Below are 20,386 nucleotides of genomic sequence, written 5' to 3'. Positions count from 1 at the left end.
GCAGGCTCCCCCCAGTCCTCGATAATCCCTCTGCAGATTTTTATCTGAGGTCATTTACCTTCACCCAAGTGCCTGCAACTGTGAAGACTTGGCAAGTGCATAACTGTGTAAATTAAAAGCCAGTACCGAGGCGTGCGAAGAAAAAGCAAGCACTAAAAGCGGTGGGTCCCATACAAGAAACCAAAGCTAAAAAGCTAAGTGCCAGTGGTTGCCCTCACCACATTATTTGCATGATTCCTCCCGGCCCGTTATCCTTCCTCATTCTAGGTGTTATTAGACAAACCTTTTTCATGTGGGTGTGCTAGGCAGTATTATTCTCCTTGTTTATTTAAAGCTGAATAGCCCTAGGATACCGCTGCAGTCCCAAACATCACTAATGACAGCCAGCTAGTAGTGACTGTGGTAGTACTTCAACTGCAATTTAAGTCTTAAAATTGATTTGTGAATTTAGGAATTAAAACCTACGAAATATGTGGCTAGGAGGGGCTCTCCCAGTTATTTTAAATTAATAATTTATGTGTTCATGTTGAAAAGTCCTAATATGTACCTTTTCTTCTTACGCACTGAAATAAGTAAATACAAAGAAAACCACATTGTGGCAGTTTAAAATACTGAGTGAAAAAACTGAGACTTTGCTTTAATGAAATAATTGATACAGTTAATTTTTAATGAACTCTCAAATATTTCCAATGAAGCAAAATCCTTGTTGGAAAAAGATTCTCCTAGAATGTAATTCATTGTAATGAATATATTACTATCATTAAAGAACTAAATATTTTAAGAGCTGCACAGGAGATGAACATCTGAATACTTCCACTAAATTAATAATAGATTTTCTTTCTGAACCATCTCCATTGTTTTTAATCCCCGACTTAAAAATGCAAGAAAGGCACAATAGATTTTACAAATATGAAGTATTTATTTATTAAAAAGCATGTTATTTGCACAGTTCAGGTTTGCATTCCAAAGTTTGCCACGGTCATAGAGAATTTTAATGGCAGGAAGGTTTCGCTGCCGTTGAAAAGGCTAAAAAGATTTCTTTGACTAAGATGACAGATTAAAAACCTAAAATTAAGGTGAAACAGCCCACCGATGTTGTTTTGAGAAAAAAAAAAAAAGGTCTTGAAAGGTAAGAACCAGGTGAAGTGTTATATCTAGATGAGCATGGAAGTAGTTTTTAAAGATTTCTTAACACACCTCAATTCAGCATCCTATCCTAATGCGATTTTGTTTCTTCCCAAAGGGATTTTTGTGCATCAAGACTGAAAATAATGATCATGGCTAACACCAATGATAACATTTTGGAAGAAGCTTGCTAAAACAGCTGTAGGGCAGTTAAGTGTCAGAATAAGCCTTGGACTGAAAAAGGAAGACTACTTAATTGTCTTGACAACCTGGCAACATTTTCTCACCTAATACAGGCAAAGATTAGGTTGTAGGACAAATGTTGCATAGCAGTCTTACTGTTTGTTTGGAACGAGCCATGAGTCATGTTATTCACACAACTTATCAGAGCAGAGTTGGGCTTACAGTTCAAAACTTTTGAAACTGGTATAAAACATCTGCCAGGAGTGAAGTTCCATATCCTGGGCTTCTTTTCACAGCAAATGGCCCACATACATGTTTTTTTTTAAAAAGAGAAATAAGCTAACTTTAGACTGACTGGGCTCACAAGCATATATTGAAGGCAGTATTTTAAAAAAGGGACATAGTGCTAAATACAGTTTTCAGCAAGCTGGCACAGGTGGTTTTGAACCAAATCAAAAGTCTTCCATCAAAGGAATGGAAGAGAAACTAGAGCTTTCCAAAGAAAGCTGAAGACTGCAGCTTCTTCCCTCCAGTAGTTACGGGACCTCCAAACTTTTGTTGTACAATTTGCCTTGTCCTAAGACCAGGTTTCTAACCAAACAAGGATCTGCAGCTCCACTTGGCATCACAGGACTGTAAATGGCAATGGAAACAGAGCTGTAATCCCAAAAGGGGGTTTGAGAAGGAACACTGAAATGGTTTTCACCAGTGTAATGGATATTTTTGTAGGAAAAAAAAATTGTGCAGGATGTTGTAGATGGATTAGGAATTTGAGCATGTACCAAACCAGTAACTATACGTCTTTTCAATGCTCGGGGAAATGCATCCAGAATTATCCCTAGGGTTAACGTCTTCCTGCTGCAAAATGAACATGCAACATATATAAAATGCAAGAGACTGTTCCCCTTTAATTTTTTTTAAATTCTTTTAACATATGGAAGACAGATTTTTAAATGAAAAGAACCCAAACAAAGGCAAACTAGTGATTTGTTTTAAAAAACAATAATGGGGTTGGTGTTGTGTGAAGGCTAAACACTGAAATAAGGAATCTGAACTGTGAATGTCCATTCCTTGCAATGAATTGCAGTATCATGCTTTGAAAGTTATCTCTGTATATGCAACCTTGAGATTCATTTCACAGAGAAATCGAAGATATGCCTCAGATGTCTGTTGTGTGAGACAGGCATATTAAGGAGACTGAAATCACTAGAAGACATAAGTAAAAAAAAAATAAATCAGCAGTTTTAAAATAGCAGGAAAAATAGCTAAGATTTTGGGATGATCTACCTTGAAGTTTTACCTATTGACATCAAAAGAAAAAAAAAAACCTAATTAAGACTGAGTAATCTTGTTGCTATGCTTCTATACTAAAATACTTCTTCCTTTAGTTATACCTGCCCTCTCAGAAATCAGTTAATTACTATATGTTGTAATCATAAGGTAAGAAGTAAAGCGAAGAAATGATTTGTTACGTCTAGCAGCATCTTCCAATCTAATTATCAGAGCTATGTATTTTGCGTACAATTTAACTAAGATGTTACGTAGCTGTCAACTACAGCAATTACTTTCCAAATAAGAACTTGAAAAAAAAATCCTTTGTTCAAATGTGTTTACTGTAATTTTTCTTCATTTATGCTTATTTATGAAACAACACATACAACAGAGGTGGCAAAGTAACCAGGTTTAAACTAATTAAAAACCATGCAATAATCTCTGAAATTGCTTAGTAAAGATGAAATATAGTGGCCTTCAGTTCAGTTTGCTTTCATTTTTCTTCCTCAGATTTCCTTCCGAGTTGCTCACTCACAAGTAATATGTTTAAGTTCTTTATAAGTACAAGTAGACTCAGCTGTAACTGCTAATTTGATGTTGTACCGCAAGTACAGCATAATTGCAAGCAGGCAGACCACCAGGGGAGTTCTGCATTATCCTGGTTTCACTTAAGAGGGCAAAATTGTCCAAGGAATGAATAGAAAATGCCCACTATTAAAAATAAATTAAAAAAAACCCCGAACAACTAAAGCCTAAAAAACACCAAAACAGGAGCAGCTGTCAGAATTTGACAACTGTTGAAACATACTCTTTTAAAATTCAAGAAAAATCTGTAAGTGCATGTTAGATACTTGTTGCCAAGAAAATGATGCCTTTGTTATTAAAAATATCACTTATAATGCAAATGAGAGGAATTGTGTGTTAAGGTGAAATCTAAGGGATGGAGCTTGTCTCCGCACTGGTTATTACAAAATATTGAAATGACAGTTTCAGAGCTTCTATCAGTATGTTAGGATATCAAACAGCTGAAGACAGTCAAACAGGAGATAAACTGAAAAAAGGACAGAAAAGTAATGAAGTCACTCCATCCAGTTTTTCTTCCTAAAAACTGATGTAAAATATTTGAATACTAATACCTATTTTACACTACAAACCTGAAGTAGAAAAATACATTTTTTCCTGATTTCTTATTTTTTTAATCCATTACATCTTTCTGCATAATTGCCCCTTCTTTATTAACTGAGAAAATAATGAAAGAGTAGTTTGATAGGAAAAAGATTCAAGAACATAATTTTAGCCAAGTTTGCAATTGCAAGCTAATTGATCTAAAATTTTCGGTCTGCATTAGGATGTCACAGAAAGACTTGCTCTTCTGTTTTCTGGCTTATGCCGCTTTAAAAAAAGCTAACATATGCTCGATATTTTGAAAGCCATTTGATTACTTGAATATTGGCATTTGAAATTAAATATGAATTACTTAAAAGCCCATTTAAAAACTACAGCATTACCAGACAATTTAGCTGTACACTTTAGAGCCAAAAGCTTCCTGTCTTTTATTACTTTTCTGTTTTTCAGATGTGTATAGCAGTGGATACCCTTATAATAAGTAATTAAATAATGCTGCCATTACTTGAAATTCTATTATTATTAATGCCATTTCAGGATGGTATTAATAAATTGATGATTTAACTTGCCTATGGCTAAAAATTAGCTAATAAATTACTACATCAGCTTAGTATTTGAGATTATGTGGTTTTGTTTAATCATTCATAGCAATTTCATCTAACATAGGAGACACCAAAATCTCTTCAGAGCATTTACTAAAATGTGCCTGTCCACCCACCCGCCCACACACACACCCACCCACCCATCATTCTTTTTCTTTTGCTTTTCAGGGTAGAATTTTCCAGGCATTTTAGTATCTTTCAGAATGGCTTGAGATTCCCACAGAAGACAACAAAAACTTTGAAACTGTGACATCTACTTGAGAGAAAATGAGAGTGAAAAAACATGCTGTGGGGCTCTCACTTGGTAGTTAGAATAATGGACCATCAACATCTTATGTCAACACAGTCCTCAAGGTCCTGAAATCAGTGCCACACATGCAGTGATACACCTCATGATAGCAGGTCTTCAGCACTGCTCAGTTTCAAAAATAAACTTTCCTTGTCTATTCATATAAATACACAACCCCCTTCTTATTTAAGCTTAAAAGCTGCATTAGAAACACTTGAGTAATTTAAATGAGTAATCCACTCCTATGGCAGGAGATTCAAATCGCAGTGACAAATGAATGTTCTGAACATCTACAGTACAGACATGCATTAGTGTATTTTTGACCCTTTCAAATCAATCAGCAGACTCAAAAATTCAGACAAAAGCCATGTAATAAGCAAAATATTATTTTCCCCTTGCTTGAATCCCTAACAGTCTTTCTTAAAGTGTTTGTAAAATGTTGCTTCCTCTATGAACTTCGATGTCTACCCAGTTAGTTCCCTTTCTTGGAGGTGTTTGTTCCAAGTCTAGCTTATGGCTTCCCTGCTGCACTGCACTGGAGTTTGAGGGGACTGATGAGTAACAGAAGGCTGTTCCAACAGCCTCAGACCGTCTGCCTGCAACATCAGTAAGCTTAGTGTAGTTCTGTCTCCAAGAAATCAAATTCCTTTGAAAAGAAAATAATGCGTAATATTTAAAATAACTGAAGAATATGGATGACCAGGGTTTTTTTTTTACATTTCTTTCACAGAAATACTCAAAACAGGAGGTTCTAGATGCGTTGAAATTGATAGGAATTTTTGTTATTTGCCTTACTGAAGTTATGATTTCACATTACATTTAAAGAATAATTGTTGTATACAGTTATACAAAACTACACAACTTTGTTTCAACTTAGCTATAATCAAATTCAATAGTAATTTTGCCATGAAATTACATAGGAACAAAATTAAGGTGCTGTTTCTTTGAGGTTCTCACTCAACATATTAACTACAGTACATGTGTACTACTATTTTTCTATTTATTATGAGACAAATTCTTAAAACTGCTCAAAACCAGTGCGCTAAATATCTGTATAGTATCAGCTCCTGTATAGCTGAATACATGTAATATCGTTACATTTTACATTACTATTCCAAGCATTAATGTTGCAACCTGAAGTAGTCCCATCCAAATAATCTGCCCTCCTCATTACTATCAGATTATTTTACTACCAGCAGAGGTTTTTAATGACACTAGGTATCATTTGCAAGACACTGAAGGGTTAATCCCTCTGCTTTAAAAACACTAGAGTTGTGCTACTGAACAAGGACAAAAATAGACCACAAGAAAAGAATGCAGACCATTCAAGACATGACTTTGAGGGCCCGGTACAGCAAAAGGGAGCTAATGCTGACTATTGTAACTGCATTTGGCATTTGGGACATGGCAGACATTAGTTGCCTAATGCTGGAAGGAGAACTTTAAGTCTTCAGTCATACCTTAGGACAAAGTGGAAAAACTTCAGAGTTTTTCATTCTGTGAGAACCGAACAGCTACTGCATGTCCCTTACTCCTTAGTGCAGTTGTGTGATCTGTAGAAGACTCAGAGAGGCAGGTATGATACAACTAATGCTCAGGAGAAAAACAAATGATTTGAATGGAATTTGGGGACAACATAAAATGAAGTCTTTTAAGTGAATTGCTAAATGATCTTATGCTAATTCAGAAGGAATGTGCTTGGAAAAATTAAGAAAACAAGGCTCATGGGCTCTTGGACTTCACCCAAATTTGGAAATTTAAGAAGTCTTAGATGATGAAGACTATGTCCCACCTCCAATTATCTGTAGAATCTCTAGACAAACCTTTCCTAAAGTGCTATCAGGCTGTGTCACTGAAACCTGAGAGAAACACTGATTTTGAGAACACGAAAATTTCCAAATGAACTGAAGTTGGAGATGGAGAAAACCAAAGTGATCAATTTCCTTTTAGAGCAAGGTTTCGGCCCAGAATTTGAGGCAGCCTGTCTCTCATTATAGCTACATGTACATCTAAGCGTGTCAGTTGTTCACTCATTTGCATGAGCTTTACATACCCAGAGGTTCTCACAATTCAAGGTTTGGTTCATCTTTGCATTCACTTTAGAAGTGGTGCCACGTCACATCATTCTATTAACTGACATGGAGCATCCATAAATCTCAATATTAAAGAGCAAGAGAAAGAAGATGAAGAAGCAGGAGGGAAGAGAAGAAAGTCCTGATGTTTTCCTACCACAGGGCAGGCCCTGAAGAAACTAAGAAGAGAAAAAAAGGAAAAGAAGGAGCTAGAGGACTGGCTCACTTACCTCTGAAATCTCAACACCATTGCAAACCAATATTCAAAGGTCTGCAGAAAATAGAGGAAAGATAAAGGGGGGAATAAGGTAGAACTCAAGAGGGGAGAATATGACAGAAAACAAAGAAAAGGGGCAGAACAGCACTGGTTATGGTTGTCCTGAGGCCAGCTAGCAGCTTAGATAATTGAAAAAGAAACAGAAATGCACCATACCTTTTCTTTGTCACTGGCTTCTCGAGCCACAGTAGAGCCCTGAAACAGAAAAAATGGATCTAAAAATGTGCATATGTCAGAAACTGATTTGAAAATGTTACGATAACAGGTCAAAAGTGGATGTTTTCTTCTGAACTTGAGAGCTGTTTTAAAGAAAGGTGATACAGTAAGTAGAATGCCCAGGGCCGCTGAACTGCTGCAATCACTTGAAGAAGATGTATCATGAGAGAAGAAAGATGGATTAAATCCTCAAATGCTCTACATATGTTCTCCTGACTGCTGGAGCTTCTTCATGTCTCATCCTCATTTTGAGACTATCATCCTAGAAGTTGCTGCCTTGCTTGGCAGACTTCTCATCTTTTTGTACCAATTTAGCTGTGTGGTTATGGAATAGCCTATTCTAGGTAATTATTTGGACATATGTAATACACATTTGAAAAAGATGTCACACAATATAAACACATAGAAATATTTAAAAGATCACAAAGTACAAACAAGAACAAAGCACCTCACAGCAACATGAAGTCAAAAGAAGAGATGAGACCAAATGTGGATTCACAAGATTTACAGTGCTTGCCAAAGATATTCTGGCTATTTAAATTTTATTTTTTAAATCTTTTTTTTTTTTTTTTTTTTTTTTTAAGCTTAGAACTAGTATGCAATATGGTGCGTTCTGAATAAACTGGAGGTGACCAAAAAATGGCTGTGTATACTTCCTTGCAAATTTCTTGGAGCAGGACCACACCTTTAAGTACCCAGAGTTTGTTTATCACATAATAGCACTGCAAGAAATTATAACTACAAACGTGATAATTGGACACTGAAAGATGGGTAAAATCAGCTCTATAATTTGTTGGAAGGTATGCATTGTGTAAAGAAGTGCTGGAGTTCAGTCACGCTAGTTTAAAGAACATAAGGATTCCCAACCACATGTTTTTATATCACGTTTTATGCTGTTTGCAGAGAGAAACTTAGAAAAGATGGAGATAAAATATAAATGGGGCTGTACATCTTAGTTATTATGTATGGCACAGCAAGCAGGGATTTCATTGCATTGTATCGTTAACTGCTAATAAAGCCTAGTGAAAGTCTGACATTTTAGTTTACTAAACTTTTTATGTTTACTTTTTATGTTACATAAAAATACACTTTTTATGTTGTATTCCGTGCTCTAACAGACTATTTGGCCTAAAAAAAGATCAGCTGAAAACCAAACTGGAGGGAAAAAAGTGGATTTACAATAGTAAAAATTAGGGAGATTGCCAAATTTGACATTGAAGTTATTTTAATAAATTTTAATAAAATACCTCAGTGGCCAAGAAAATACCTCTGAAATCCTAGGCCGATCTGTGGTCTCTTAGTATCTGCACAGGTAAAGACTTGCGCTACAAGTGAGCTCTAAGCTAGTGTCAAAAATACTCATGTACGAAAAAGGACTGAACCTACAACCGTAGATGCTGTAGCAATGAAAGTAAAGAAAACGTGATTTATAATACGTGCAGTGTCACTACAACACTACTAATACTCAGTGAAGGAGTTAGTTTTGAAGAATAATGTGATATTGATGTTAAATTTAAATTGCAAGAGAAGTTTACCTTTAAAGCAATTCAGTCCAGCTGGACAAACTGAATAGAGTATAGAAGCATTCACAGAGGTAAATTTATGATACCAACGCTAAGAACATGCTTTATATCATTTGTTTCTTTCTGTTGTGCTTTCCCCCCTTTTTTAACGCATCTGGACATTACAATGCTCTAAAACACATACAGTTCTCAAAAAAATGTCTTTCTTGAGGAAACTCTGCTGTCAATGGTACTAAATACCAAAAAGTCAGCTGCTGACAATCTGGAAATCAGTTCTTACAAATCACGTTCAGTCAACTATCTAACCAGCTGCTAGGTAGGTACCTGACAGGAGGAAAGGATGGTGTGCACAGCATTACAAATGTCTTAATACAGAATGCTAAATAAACACCTTAAAACAAGTTTGCAGATGCACTTAGTTGTTCAACACAAAAACATGCTAGAAAGAAGTAGGTTTCTAAGGGGTGACTTCATGGAGGAAATTAAAATACAATCCCTTAGGTAAGTAAAAAGACTAAGACTACACTTCGGACATTAGTTGTAGGCACTGTGTATTAACTATTTGCAAAATAACGAGCAGATAAACCTTCTGAAAAAACCCTAAAATACACCTTATGATAAAAGCAACACAAATTTTTGTTTTTAAGAACCTTCTCTTTTTAAATTGGATTATTTTAAAAATATGGAATAAAATATGGAGCTTTTGGAGTAGCGATGTACTTTGTTAGTAGCAATTTACTGGTTTAACTTATGATGATATTTAGTTATTTTATAAAAGCCCTCTGCAGAATCAGCTGTGGCTTTCCATTATGTTGATAAAGACCTACAGGAAGCAGAATTACTATTGGATATGTGTGAAGGGGTCTACCTTTAACCATTACTTACATTTAACAAACACACCCACTTAAATGGCTCTCTTTGAAAATGCACAATGCAAATAAATATGCACAATTTTGATAAAACCATCCTTCAGTTTTGCTAAACCCAGATGCAGAAATAAACCAGTTAATGCTGGCTCTTACATAACACAACTTAAAATTAATTAAAATTCTGAGCAATATTCAAGCACCAACATAAGCTAACATTTATAGTAAAGATTTTTTCAGCTACTTTGTCAGTTATTTCATCAGCAGTTATTTCTCACCTTTAAATCGTATTTTCTATAAACGGATAAACGGTGGCTGAACACATTTCTCGTAACAATCATATATACTTCAACTCCATCAACAGTAAGCCGGTACATGCCCAAAAACTGGGGAAGAAGTGTATTCCCATGACACTCCACAATAAACTGCAGGAGCAAAAGAAAAGAACAGAAGTGAGGGTGGATATACATTATATAAATATATATTTATACCTTTTTAAAGACAAAACACCCAGAAACAACACATTTATTTGCTGAATATATATTTGTGTGGAGACAAACCTTGAAAAGAGTCAGGCCAAAACAATCCCCCTCATTGGGAGGTTACCTGCTTTTTAGGCCAGTGTGTGAAAATTAAAATCTTGAACTGCTTAATTTGTAACTCCTCACTTCTACAGAAAACCTCATAGAAAGAGCAGGCTCCATTTGACAGACCTTTCCACTTTTATGGTCCAAAAAGCACACTTAATGCAAGTAACATATTTGGACCCAGTGTCAAAACCCAGAAATGTATTTTCAAACATCATACTGCTGCATTTTGTACCAGATTATATGTAATTGGTATGTTTGTCTGTTCTCAGGATTTGTTTACTATGATGAACGTTTATGGTGCTGTCATCAGCAAGGGGTATTATTTATAATCACCAACTTTCTGCTAGTTCCTATGTGACAGTTGCATTTCAGGGTCAATAGAGTTGAGTAGTGAAGTGCAAGATCCCTGTATTTTTTATTTATGAATGACTGTATTTCCTTAAGGTCACCATATTCCATTACAAATGGGCTATTAACCTTGAAAAGATTTGCCACCTGCACCTGAAACCTGTCTTTTTTTTTAAAAATCACTTGCCTTACAACTAATAGTTTGAACTTCTATTGGAAAGACTACTGGAGGAAGCAGAAAAAGTACAGACTACATTGATGATGAGAACTATTAACAAATTAATATTTATTCCCAGAATAAAAATACCCATACTATATTAATCCTAAAACCAACTCAAACACATCACTCATATTTTGTGGAACCAAGGAAAATGATGTAAACCAGAAAAGGACTCACCAACTTATCTCTTTCTGTTATTACCAAGTCTCAAACAGAGGAACTTGAAGAAAATTTAAAAATTCAAGGTCCAAATCAGAAACGCAGAAACTAACCAACAGTCAGCTTTTAAAGAAGATCAGCTTTTAAACTTTCCATGAATACTGAAGTTTCTGTTTCTTTTGTGCCAGAGTGACCCAGTTATTGGAAACACATTATTCTAAAATACAGGAGACTTTAGAACAAGTCAACTGAATAAGCCATTTGAATTGCTTAACAAAGGTAGTTAGTATTTGGTAACAAGTAACATAACAAAGCTCTTGGAACCCTGGAGGTATTGCAGTTTGGGGCTCCTCTGTTAATTTTAAGGAATTTCTCTCACTAACTTTATACTGGAACCTTTTAAATGGAAGAATAAAATTAGAAAGATTTGAAAGTCCTGAAAACAATCCTGTCCAGCAAGAAACAAAAGGAACGAACAACAATAACGGAAATTGTTGACTGTGAATTGAACATAATTTTGACGAACAAGTCTGACACGTGAGCTCTGTTGAATTGTGCTGGCACAGTTTGGGGCTGTAACACTTCTTTCTGTTTGCCCTCTAGCTGTCCTGGAGGTTACAAGCCCTGAAGCAGAGAACATGGTCAAGATGCAGTTGTGCCACCTCACAGCAAAGCATTTTTAAGCTCAAACTGCCTAAGAATGGGCAAAACATAAGCCACTGCAGAGGCTCAGTAAATACAAATCAGAATCTTTAGAAGGAAATAGAATTGTGTGCCCCAAAATACAAAGAAGTTTGACAGTAAAAGGCCACAAGAGCAATGTCAGTCCTGAGCAGTGCACAAAGATTGATTGGTTTGCACCTGAGAAGACTCCTGCATTTAACAGAGGCAGAAGTTTAGAGTTCTTCAACCGGAGGGCTCTCAATCATAGGGCTGTTAACAACCTCACAAACCAGTTTCAATGTGTTACAGGATACACAGCTCGTTTCGACCATCAGAAGTTTGTCTTGGAGGTCCCATCATCAAGTGAAATGAGAACTATTAATTATGAGGTTACAGAAAACTTGTTTAAAATACTAATCCCTATTAGTCAAACGACATTGATTATTTTTTTTTCATAAACATCAAGTACTTGGCATATATCCTAAAGGTAAATACTTTTCTAATGCTTTATAGAAGGTGGGAAGGATTCTTATAAAAACATTTCCTGAGTGATTCCTTCTCCAAAATGATTAGGTTCTTCAAGGATGGTCAAGAAGAGTTTAGTGTCACAGAACTTCAGGCCACTCAACTCTTTAATGGATCCAGCCATTCCTCATCTTATGGCTCTTAAGTACAGAACTTAAATTATAATAAATGCCATTATTTCAATTTACCATACAGGAATCCAAGACATGGAAACTATATGAAATCACATAAGAGAGTTTGTGCCATGTGAAGGAACAGCAGCTAGGCCTACGTACCAGACTAGTAACTCCCTGCCCTTCCTCTCTGCTTCTAGGGTCACAGTCTTGACGCTTAAACTATCTCTTCAACCCTAGCTAGTGCTAGCTCTCAGATTTTAAACTTTCTGGTCCTAAGGGTACCCCATCTGTAAAACAGCAATGTCATTAATACAGAACACGTGCAACATACCCACTGCAATAACATGAAATAAATCCTTTGGTCAGCAGCACACAACCTCCTCCCAAACTGTTCTGCATCATGTAACAGGGAGAAAAAAGGCAATTAATGAGTCGCTTAAGTCCTATTTGTACATAAGGATTAGCCATTTGCTGACACTGTTGTTTCACTTTAATGTCTTACAAACAAGCCTTCTGAAAGGGCAGTGTTACTAGCATGCAACACAGGACATGAAATGGTATGCTGGTAGTGCTCTTCACTTAATAAAAAGGGACTTGGCCATGTTCTTGCAAACTTCCAAGGGACCTTCTCAAAGCAGACTATGTACCACAACAGTTGTTTCCTATTCACTGCCGACTGTAGACAGTCCTGCCATTGCAATTTAAAGAAAAGCCCCTAAAATGATGTCAGTGTTTCCCATGACATTTCTTATCCTGATGGGGAGACAAAGGAAAGAGGGAGGAATGCCACTTGCTTTCAGCATCTACAAGGTTGGTCTAGAACTTCCTACCTTTGAAACTATCAATCCCCCATATCTGCATCACAGAGGAGGCAAAACGTGTCATCTGTTTGGGTGGGAGTCCAGCAGGACTTGCACTGGTGACTGTGGTTGGCAGATTTTCAATTTGTCCATCTTGATATAAATGAAGTAGCAATTTAGTCACCTCAAGGTGCTTTTTAGGAATGATTTCCTGAAGTTTCCCACTCACAGCTGGAATAAAAGTGAGCCTAGAAAATAAGCCGGTACATGCTTAACAGGACTGCTAAATTTCAGTGGAAGAAAAGACCTTCACTCCTTTATGTTAATTCTTTCTAAAATGAACATTAAAACAATTCTACCAAGCAGCCTTGCTAAATAAAACTGTAACACTTAGCTAATACATTTATAAGTCCTTATATCCAGTAACAAAATCCATCTTTTTTAAAAAGTGTTGTAATAAACACCTCATCATTTTTTAATTCAGACAAATTTCATTTTTCTGCACAGCATAAGGACAATATTACCATTAACAAAATAAAGTATCATCAGCATGTTGACACATTTTATCAACTGTGCAGCATAGGTTTCAAATACATAATTTTCTGAACTCCCTTGAACCTCATGCTTAAAGCTCAAAACTAGTAAGAAATTCTTTATGACCCTATATTCTTGTTAACTTTTGTATAAATACAGCTTCAAGATTCCTTAATAAGAACAGAACTTCTCCTATCTCATTTTACATGAAAATTAGGATTCTTAGGTTCTTGCTTCCCCACAGTTACACCAGTAAGATACCATGATGACTGAAACATTATAAAATGTATACAAATTATTGGCAAAGAAGTTATGCCAGTTTTAGCTCTTTTTAGAAAAACACAGGGTAAAATTCCCATTTCTACTCTTTCTTCTCCTCCCCTTGGAATGATTTGACATTGGTGAAGACTAAATCCTGAATTATGTCTATCTTGGTTCTATGTGAAAACTTAATATTCCTATTTCTCACTGATAGGCCTGTTTTTGCAGACATTAATTCAGACATACACAACATGCTCATTCTGTTACCCCTTTGTATATTATTTTAATGATTTTCTACATCATGATTAAGGCAATCATACCTGAATTATCAAATGCTTATGTGACAAGTCTATACATTCATTAGGATACTTTCATTAAAGAAACTGAATGGCAAGTGATATAATTATTTAAAAACATTTTAGGCTTTGTGAATGACAAGACGTTGACACTCCTTTTGTGGCCTCAATTTTCTCTTTCAAATCCTCTTGCCTGCAGTCAGAAATAGCCTCCACCAACGTGTTGTGTGCACGTGCATTGACATGTAGAATCACTCCCCAAAAAGGAGGTTGAGAACCTTGTCCAGCATTATATCATGTTTCAGAATATTATTCTGCTTATTGCCATTTTCTTGAACCCTAATAATTTCACAGCAAATTATCCACTGGCTACTTACGTGACACATCGAAAGGATTAACTAATCAAACTAGAGCAACATGATAGGAAGTTATAGATTTTCAAGGCGCATAAAGCTGTTTTCTTCTAGTAAGTAATGTAAGAAAATAATTTCATTTAAAGAAGTGTTCAATAAATACACAGGTTTTCAGATACAAGCCCTATGACTCGAAGCCTTACATTTTACATTGTTTTAGACTTCGGCCGGTGTTAATTTTACTTCAAAGTGCAATGTAATCTAAATGTTACCACCACGTGTGATTATCTAGGTTGCAGATCTGCTATCAGAAACATTATACTTGGTACTGCTACAACCAAATGAGTCACTGGGCATGCAGTTTCTTCTGAAAGTGCTGTGCACAGCATCAGGAGTTTACAGACATAAAATACAATAAATACATAGGAAACACCTACTGGTGAAACCTAGGCCTCAAAAGAGCCACGTTCAGCCAAGTCCATTCTGATATTTTGTGTAGTTAAGGTATTTACCTATAAAATTTCACATCTTTTAGTGAAGATTTTTGGTAGCAGTTCCAGTCTGTGGTTGTATGGCCCTTTTGCATATTGCCCTTTTACAATTCCATCTGATGCTCATGCTAGTGAGTTTCCCACTTTCAGGGTCACCTATCCTATAGGAAACAGTGGGCCCACGGATGCAAGTGAAATGTAGACTCGAATGAGAGCAGATATATTCTCATGTCTACTTTTTCTGCTTCTGGTTTTTCATATCAAAGGTGCTATATATCTGTTATCTTAGCACAGGGCAGAGGACATGTTCTGTGCAGCTTCTTGATTCATACAAGGGACTGGCTGAAGGGCTTTTCTTAACTGCGTTTCTTTGGAAACCTCCCATAAATCTTCACCTCTTACTACATTAGGTCATACAGAGAGTCAGGGTCACCATTACATGGTATGTGTCCTTCATGCACATTTGTACTTAGATAATAGTACATTATATTGCCTTGCTTTGCCTTTTTACCTACCCTTTCCCTTCTTTTTGAGATACATACAGATGCAACTCATGAAGAAAAAGGGAGGAGCTGGGAGGAAGCAAGCCACTGATAACCTGTGCAAGTAATGACACAGAGGGAGGATGGCACAAACTTAGATGTAGCTCTGCCTTAGCAACCTACCAGCTTGATGTCAGCCCATCTCAGTGCAAACTCCTAGACACCTAGTCCCCACTTTCTTTTCTGGGGTATTCTCCAGCCTATGTTTAACAGATTTGTGACAAAATTGCTTTTAGCCTATGGTAATGTTTTTCTACCTATTTATGATTTTAATGTTTTCTCCTATCTTCCACTCAATATTCCTTGATTCCTGCGCAGCCCTGAACCCTGATCTTGTTGTAATTTCCCCCTTTTTCACCTTACTGCCTGCATTTCCCCCCCCCCCTTCATTTCCCTTCCTGTTTCTTTCATATTTTTTTCCTCTCCAGAAGCTAAGGTAAGATTTTTTTTCCTGCTTTTGTCTTCTCTTTTATGCTTTCATTTCCCCTTTTTAGCTCATTCTATTCTTTCCTTTCTTCCCATTCACCTCCCCATGGTTCTGCTGTTTGCTGCCTCCGGTAAATGGGCAGTCCCTCTCCTTTACCACTATTCACTATTTCTGCTGGTTGCCAGGGAAACAAACAGGCAGTGCAATAGTTGTCAGTTCTGCATACAATTACCTGTGTAAGGAAGAGAAGTGCTGTCAACAGGGACAGCCACCTATAGAAAACCTAAAGGGTATCTGCACTCATGAGTAGTTCTATACTGGAAGGCTTGTGTGCTAGAAATTCCCTCTTGTTCACCTGCTTCGATATGGCTTCTCAGTTTCTTTTCTTTACTGAAGTCACCTGGGTGTCAGCACTGAGAAATAATAAATCCCTTTTGAAGTCCATTTTAATGAAAAAGAAGGAAAAAAAAAAAGGTTTCCAAAGGTTTTTCTTTTTCTCAGACACTCAAGTTTGCTTTAATTTATTTCTAAAAATTTCTATCCTGCCTGTCATCTATTCTCAAAGAGCACAGGACTCTGCTTTTATACCAATTTAAGATTTAAAGCAAGTTTATCTCACTGGGAAGGGCAGGTTATCTTGATTCAGACATTTCAGAAACTAGAGCATCCACCTACATAATTTTACTCAACTGTCACTGATTTCTGCCCCTGAAAATCATATTTGTAGTTTAGAAAATATCTACATATATATTGATATCTGCTGAATAGTATACTTTGCAATTTAGGTAAACTGATAAGCTTTTTGCACAGGACAATACATCTAAAAGAAATATATAAACATACCTTAAATATATGCTGAAATTAAAACTTTTCCTTTAGGAGGAAGGAGGGTATTACCTGTTCCTTGAACATAGGGTGAAATCCTGGCAACACAGATGGCACTGCTGAGCTCTCCTTTAACAATGTCAAAGAGAGCGGTAGGTTTAACTCCTTTTTTCTGGTCCATGCTCTTGGGGTCAGGAGTATAGGTTTAAAATCACACCAGATTTGGAGGTATTTCAAATAAATGTTTGATTTTGCTCTCAAATACTATTTAAGTATTTAACATGAACATGCTTAACTTACACAATTTTACATGGTCAAACTACCTCTACAAGCCCATACAGCAACAGCTTTTCTAATATATGAAAGTCTGACCCATTTAAGCCTAACAGTGGTTGTAGTGCATTTGAATAAGTAAATGATGTTCAGCTGAAGTAACACCTGAGGAGTAGCAAGGAGCCTTCCACTGATAACTGGTAGTATACCAATAATATAAGCAGCCCAAAACAATTGCAAATTACCATTAAAATGTAACTGAAAGCAGTATTTCACACTATGTATCAGAAAATAATACAGTAGTTAGAAACTGGCTAGCACAGAAATTCAGAGCATAAGAACCTAACACATCATATATATTTGGGTTAAGCGTAACACTTAGAAACCTAGCTGGTTCATGCTCCAGGCCATTTTTTCTTTCAGTGTAGAAAGAAGGCTGGTCCATGCACAATGGACTCTACAGTCTAGTCATAAATAACATGATGCTTTGCAACTTCAAGCATGGAGAAAGACATTATTCCTCCCGTTTTCTTAGAAGTGGTGGGCTTAGTGGGCTTTTTTAGTGGTTTTTTTTTTTGTTTTTTGTTTTTTTTTTTTTTTAACTTTGAAAGAGAAAATAATGATCTCTAGTGTTTCTACTCAGTACTAAAAGCGTCAGACTCATCTGATGAGTTGACAGAAAGTGTCAGTGTTTAGACTGAAGTGTTTACCATCTGTCTGAGGTTATGGGCCTGACTGCCACTAAAAAAAAAAACCCAACCAAAAAACAAAAAAGGGCATCACATCAGACACAGTAAATGAATGAACGCAACTCCGTTTTGGATAGCAACTATAATTTACAATTGTCAGGACTATTATTTCCAATTCAAAAATTTTAATTTGGAATTCCTATATATACTTATATACTGTTACTATAGTAACTTCTGACACTGCCTCAAACCTGGTTTGCTTTTAGTTATTTACACATTTCTAGTCGACAGCCTTAGGCTTGGAATTTGTTCTTTTTGGTTTTACTTTTGATAGCTTTTTAAATTTTAAATAGTAATAATAATACTGTAAATTGTGATGCACCTAACTTTGTTACCTTTGCAAAATGCCATGCGATATTACAATGGAACTCTACCCAGAAAGAAGAAAGCTAATAACTCAGCAAAACTAAGTTATTTTATTTTCATTCCTAACAAGTTACTAACCATTTTGTTTCCTGAAAATAACCTGATTTCTCCAAGGTGTACAGTCATGTCCATTATAACTCTGGTTAATTGAAAACCAGGCAATCTAGACTTAGTATTTTTAGACTTACAAGTGTTTACAGACTATGCACAATTCCTGCTCTATTTGTAAATATCTAAATATACAGACTGTGTAACTATAACCTCAGTTCCCCACAGCTCCAAAGAACAGACAGGCTATTGCACCTTCAGACAGATGGGAGGGAAGAAGGATGGAAAGAATTGGATGGGTTTGTGGACTAAACATCTCCACAATTTCTAGTTACCAATAAAATGACCTTTATTTTTACTTTTCAGTGGCAGTCTACATGCCTCTTTCTAACCTTTTGGTGACTACTCAAAAAAATCATTGGTACTTGGAGTTGGGCTTTGGAGATGTTAATGGAAAAACTGCCCTGCTACATTTTGCTGCTGACCAACTAACTCCCAGATGCCTCAGCAGTAGCTTTGTAGTTCAAAATGGTGTAAGGAGACTGACAGTTATTTTGCAAGTGCCAGAGACAAAGACTAATTTGGTGAATGAAGAACATATCCAGTCTCTCACACTTCTGACTTGTCATGGTCCCCTCCCCAGTATTCTTTGTTTAAAGATAGCTCTCCTCTTGTGTTTATTATTAAGCAGTTCAAGCTGTCTTGGAGAAACGTTTGATAAGGCTTGTTTGGTCCCTAAGCAAGGGCAGAGGTACTTCCAAGGTCTAGAATGATTCTATCAGCTTAGAGCTGTTAGTCTTAATAAGGAAACAGGTGAGTAAATATGGTTTAAATGAAACTCAAGAGTTTCAACCTGGGGAAGAAACTTGGAATGAATTTGTAGTGGGGATAGGTGGGGGGAAAAGCCTGAGAAAGAGGAAAGATGATCTGTCATAAAAGGCATTTATTTTGCTCACAATCATTTCAGAAGTAACTGGAAGATAATTACTGCCTTCCTGGGCAGGTGAAAGAGGGTGCAAGATGCAGAGGGTTTTCGAGTTAGGTTCATAATGGATAAATGATCTCACTTTAGGTCCTCTGGGCGTACTTGATCTCTAACAGGGGAGAAACAGCCTTCTAAAGTTCACATGAATCACCTCCCTAGCCTTCATGCACCTAAGAAAGTTTTATTCCTCCCAGGATGATCACTGCATTACATAACTGGGTCTGAACATGTCTGCATGTTCCCTGCCTTAGAAGGCTGAGCCTTTCAAATACAGCTCTGCTCTAAGAGCAGCCTGGCACAGGGTATGATGTAAGCACATGCCACTGGAAGTCCCAAACTAGTCCCAAACATGATCACACTCAGGCTGTGAAGCACACTTAACAGGGCCAGAAATTTTCATATATGTGCTACATGCTGCTGGTGGTCACTGAACTGAAATTGGAGAAAAGCTAACAAGCAGACTTTCCCCTAAAAATCCCATATTTGGTACTTCTGCGTGCAATTACAGTTAGCTTTGTTAACTGTGGCAATGATTACAATTAAGGTAGACACTGGGCAATAAGGTAAGTATGTAGATCAGTACAGGGAACTTGACATTTCCTCTATTGGCAGGAAAGACTATGACAAAATAAAATTGAACTTAAGAGAACTTGCTTTATGGACAAAGATTTCCACCGGAGTACCAGTGCAGTCTCTGAAAAATCTTGCACTACTGCAACTATGCCATGCGACAGAACCATAAAGAACAATACCAGCGAATTAGACCAGTCTTGGACTGTCCTCCGGCATTAGTTCTGGAATCTGGCATCTGGAATGGAGTAACTCACACGCAAATTAAGGTCTCCTCTAAAACAGGATGATCATATTCAGGCTCTTAAGTAAGAACAGTAACTGGCCTCAGTTAATACCTTGAGCCTTGCCCAGAATTATCTGGGAGACAGCTAGCTGGCCCAAAGCAAAACCACAGCAGGGACCACTAATGAGCTGAAGTGCCAGTGGATGTTACCTGGCATTGCATTGCTCATTAGTAGAAAGGCGGTCTAAGGCCAGTCTTTGTAGGATGAATTGGTCAAGGGAATTATTAAAACCTTTCCACCAGGACAATGGGTTCTCTGCACTGTCAAGCAAGCTAAGTAAGTTCCACTTGTGAAAAACATCTAGAGAAATGGGAGGACAAGCTGCTGTACCTAGATTCCAAGCATTCAATTTCCAGCAGCAACACACAGGACACTGTATCAGCTGTCACCAGAGTTAATGGGATTTAA

General features: G+C 36.7%; 1 protein-coding gene across 2 annotated transcripts in view; it reads right to left on the bottom strand.

The window, feature by feature from the left end:
• Positions 1 to 20,386, bottom strand: part of PIP4K2A (phosphatidylinositol-5-phosphate 4-kinase type 2 alpha) — a 115,231-nt gene that overhangs the window by 12,078 nt on the left and 82,767 nt on the right. For both annotated transcript variants that reach the window (XM_080382341.1, XM_080382342.1), the window contains exons 5-6: positions 9,829 to 9,975; positions 7,102 to 7,140 (exon numbers count right to left, since the gene is read on the bottom strand). In XM_080382341.1, coding sequence (XP_080238467.1) covers positions 7,102 to 7,140; positions 9,829 to 9,975 — 186 coding nt within the window. The remainder of the gene's footprint in view (positions 1 to 7,101; positions 7,141 to 9,828; positions 9,976 to 20,386) is intronic.

Source organism: Falco punctatus, assembly GCF_963210335.1.
Source record: "Falco punctatus genome assembly, chromosome: 4".
NCBI lineage: Eukaryota > Metazoa > Chordata > Aves > Falconiformes > Falconidae > Falco > Falco punctatus.
Note: the sequence above shows the minus strand (reverse complement) of the source record. Positions and strands in the feature narration are given on the sequence as shown.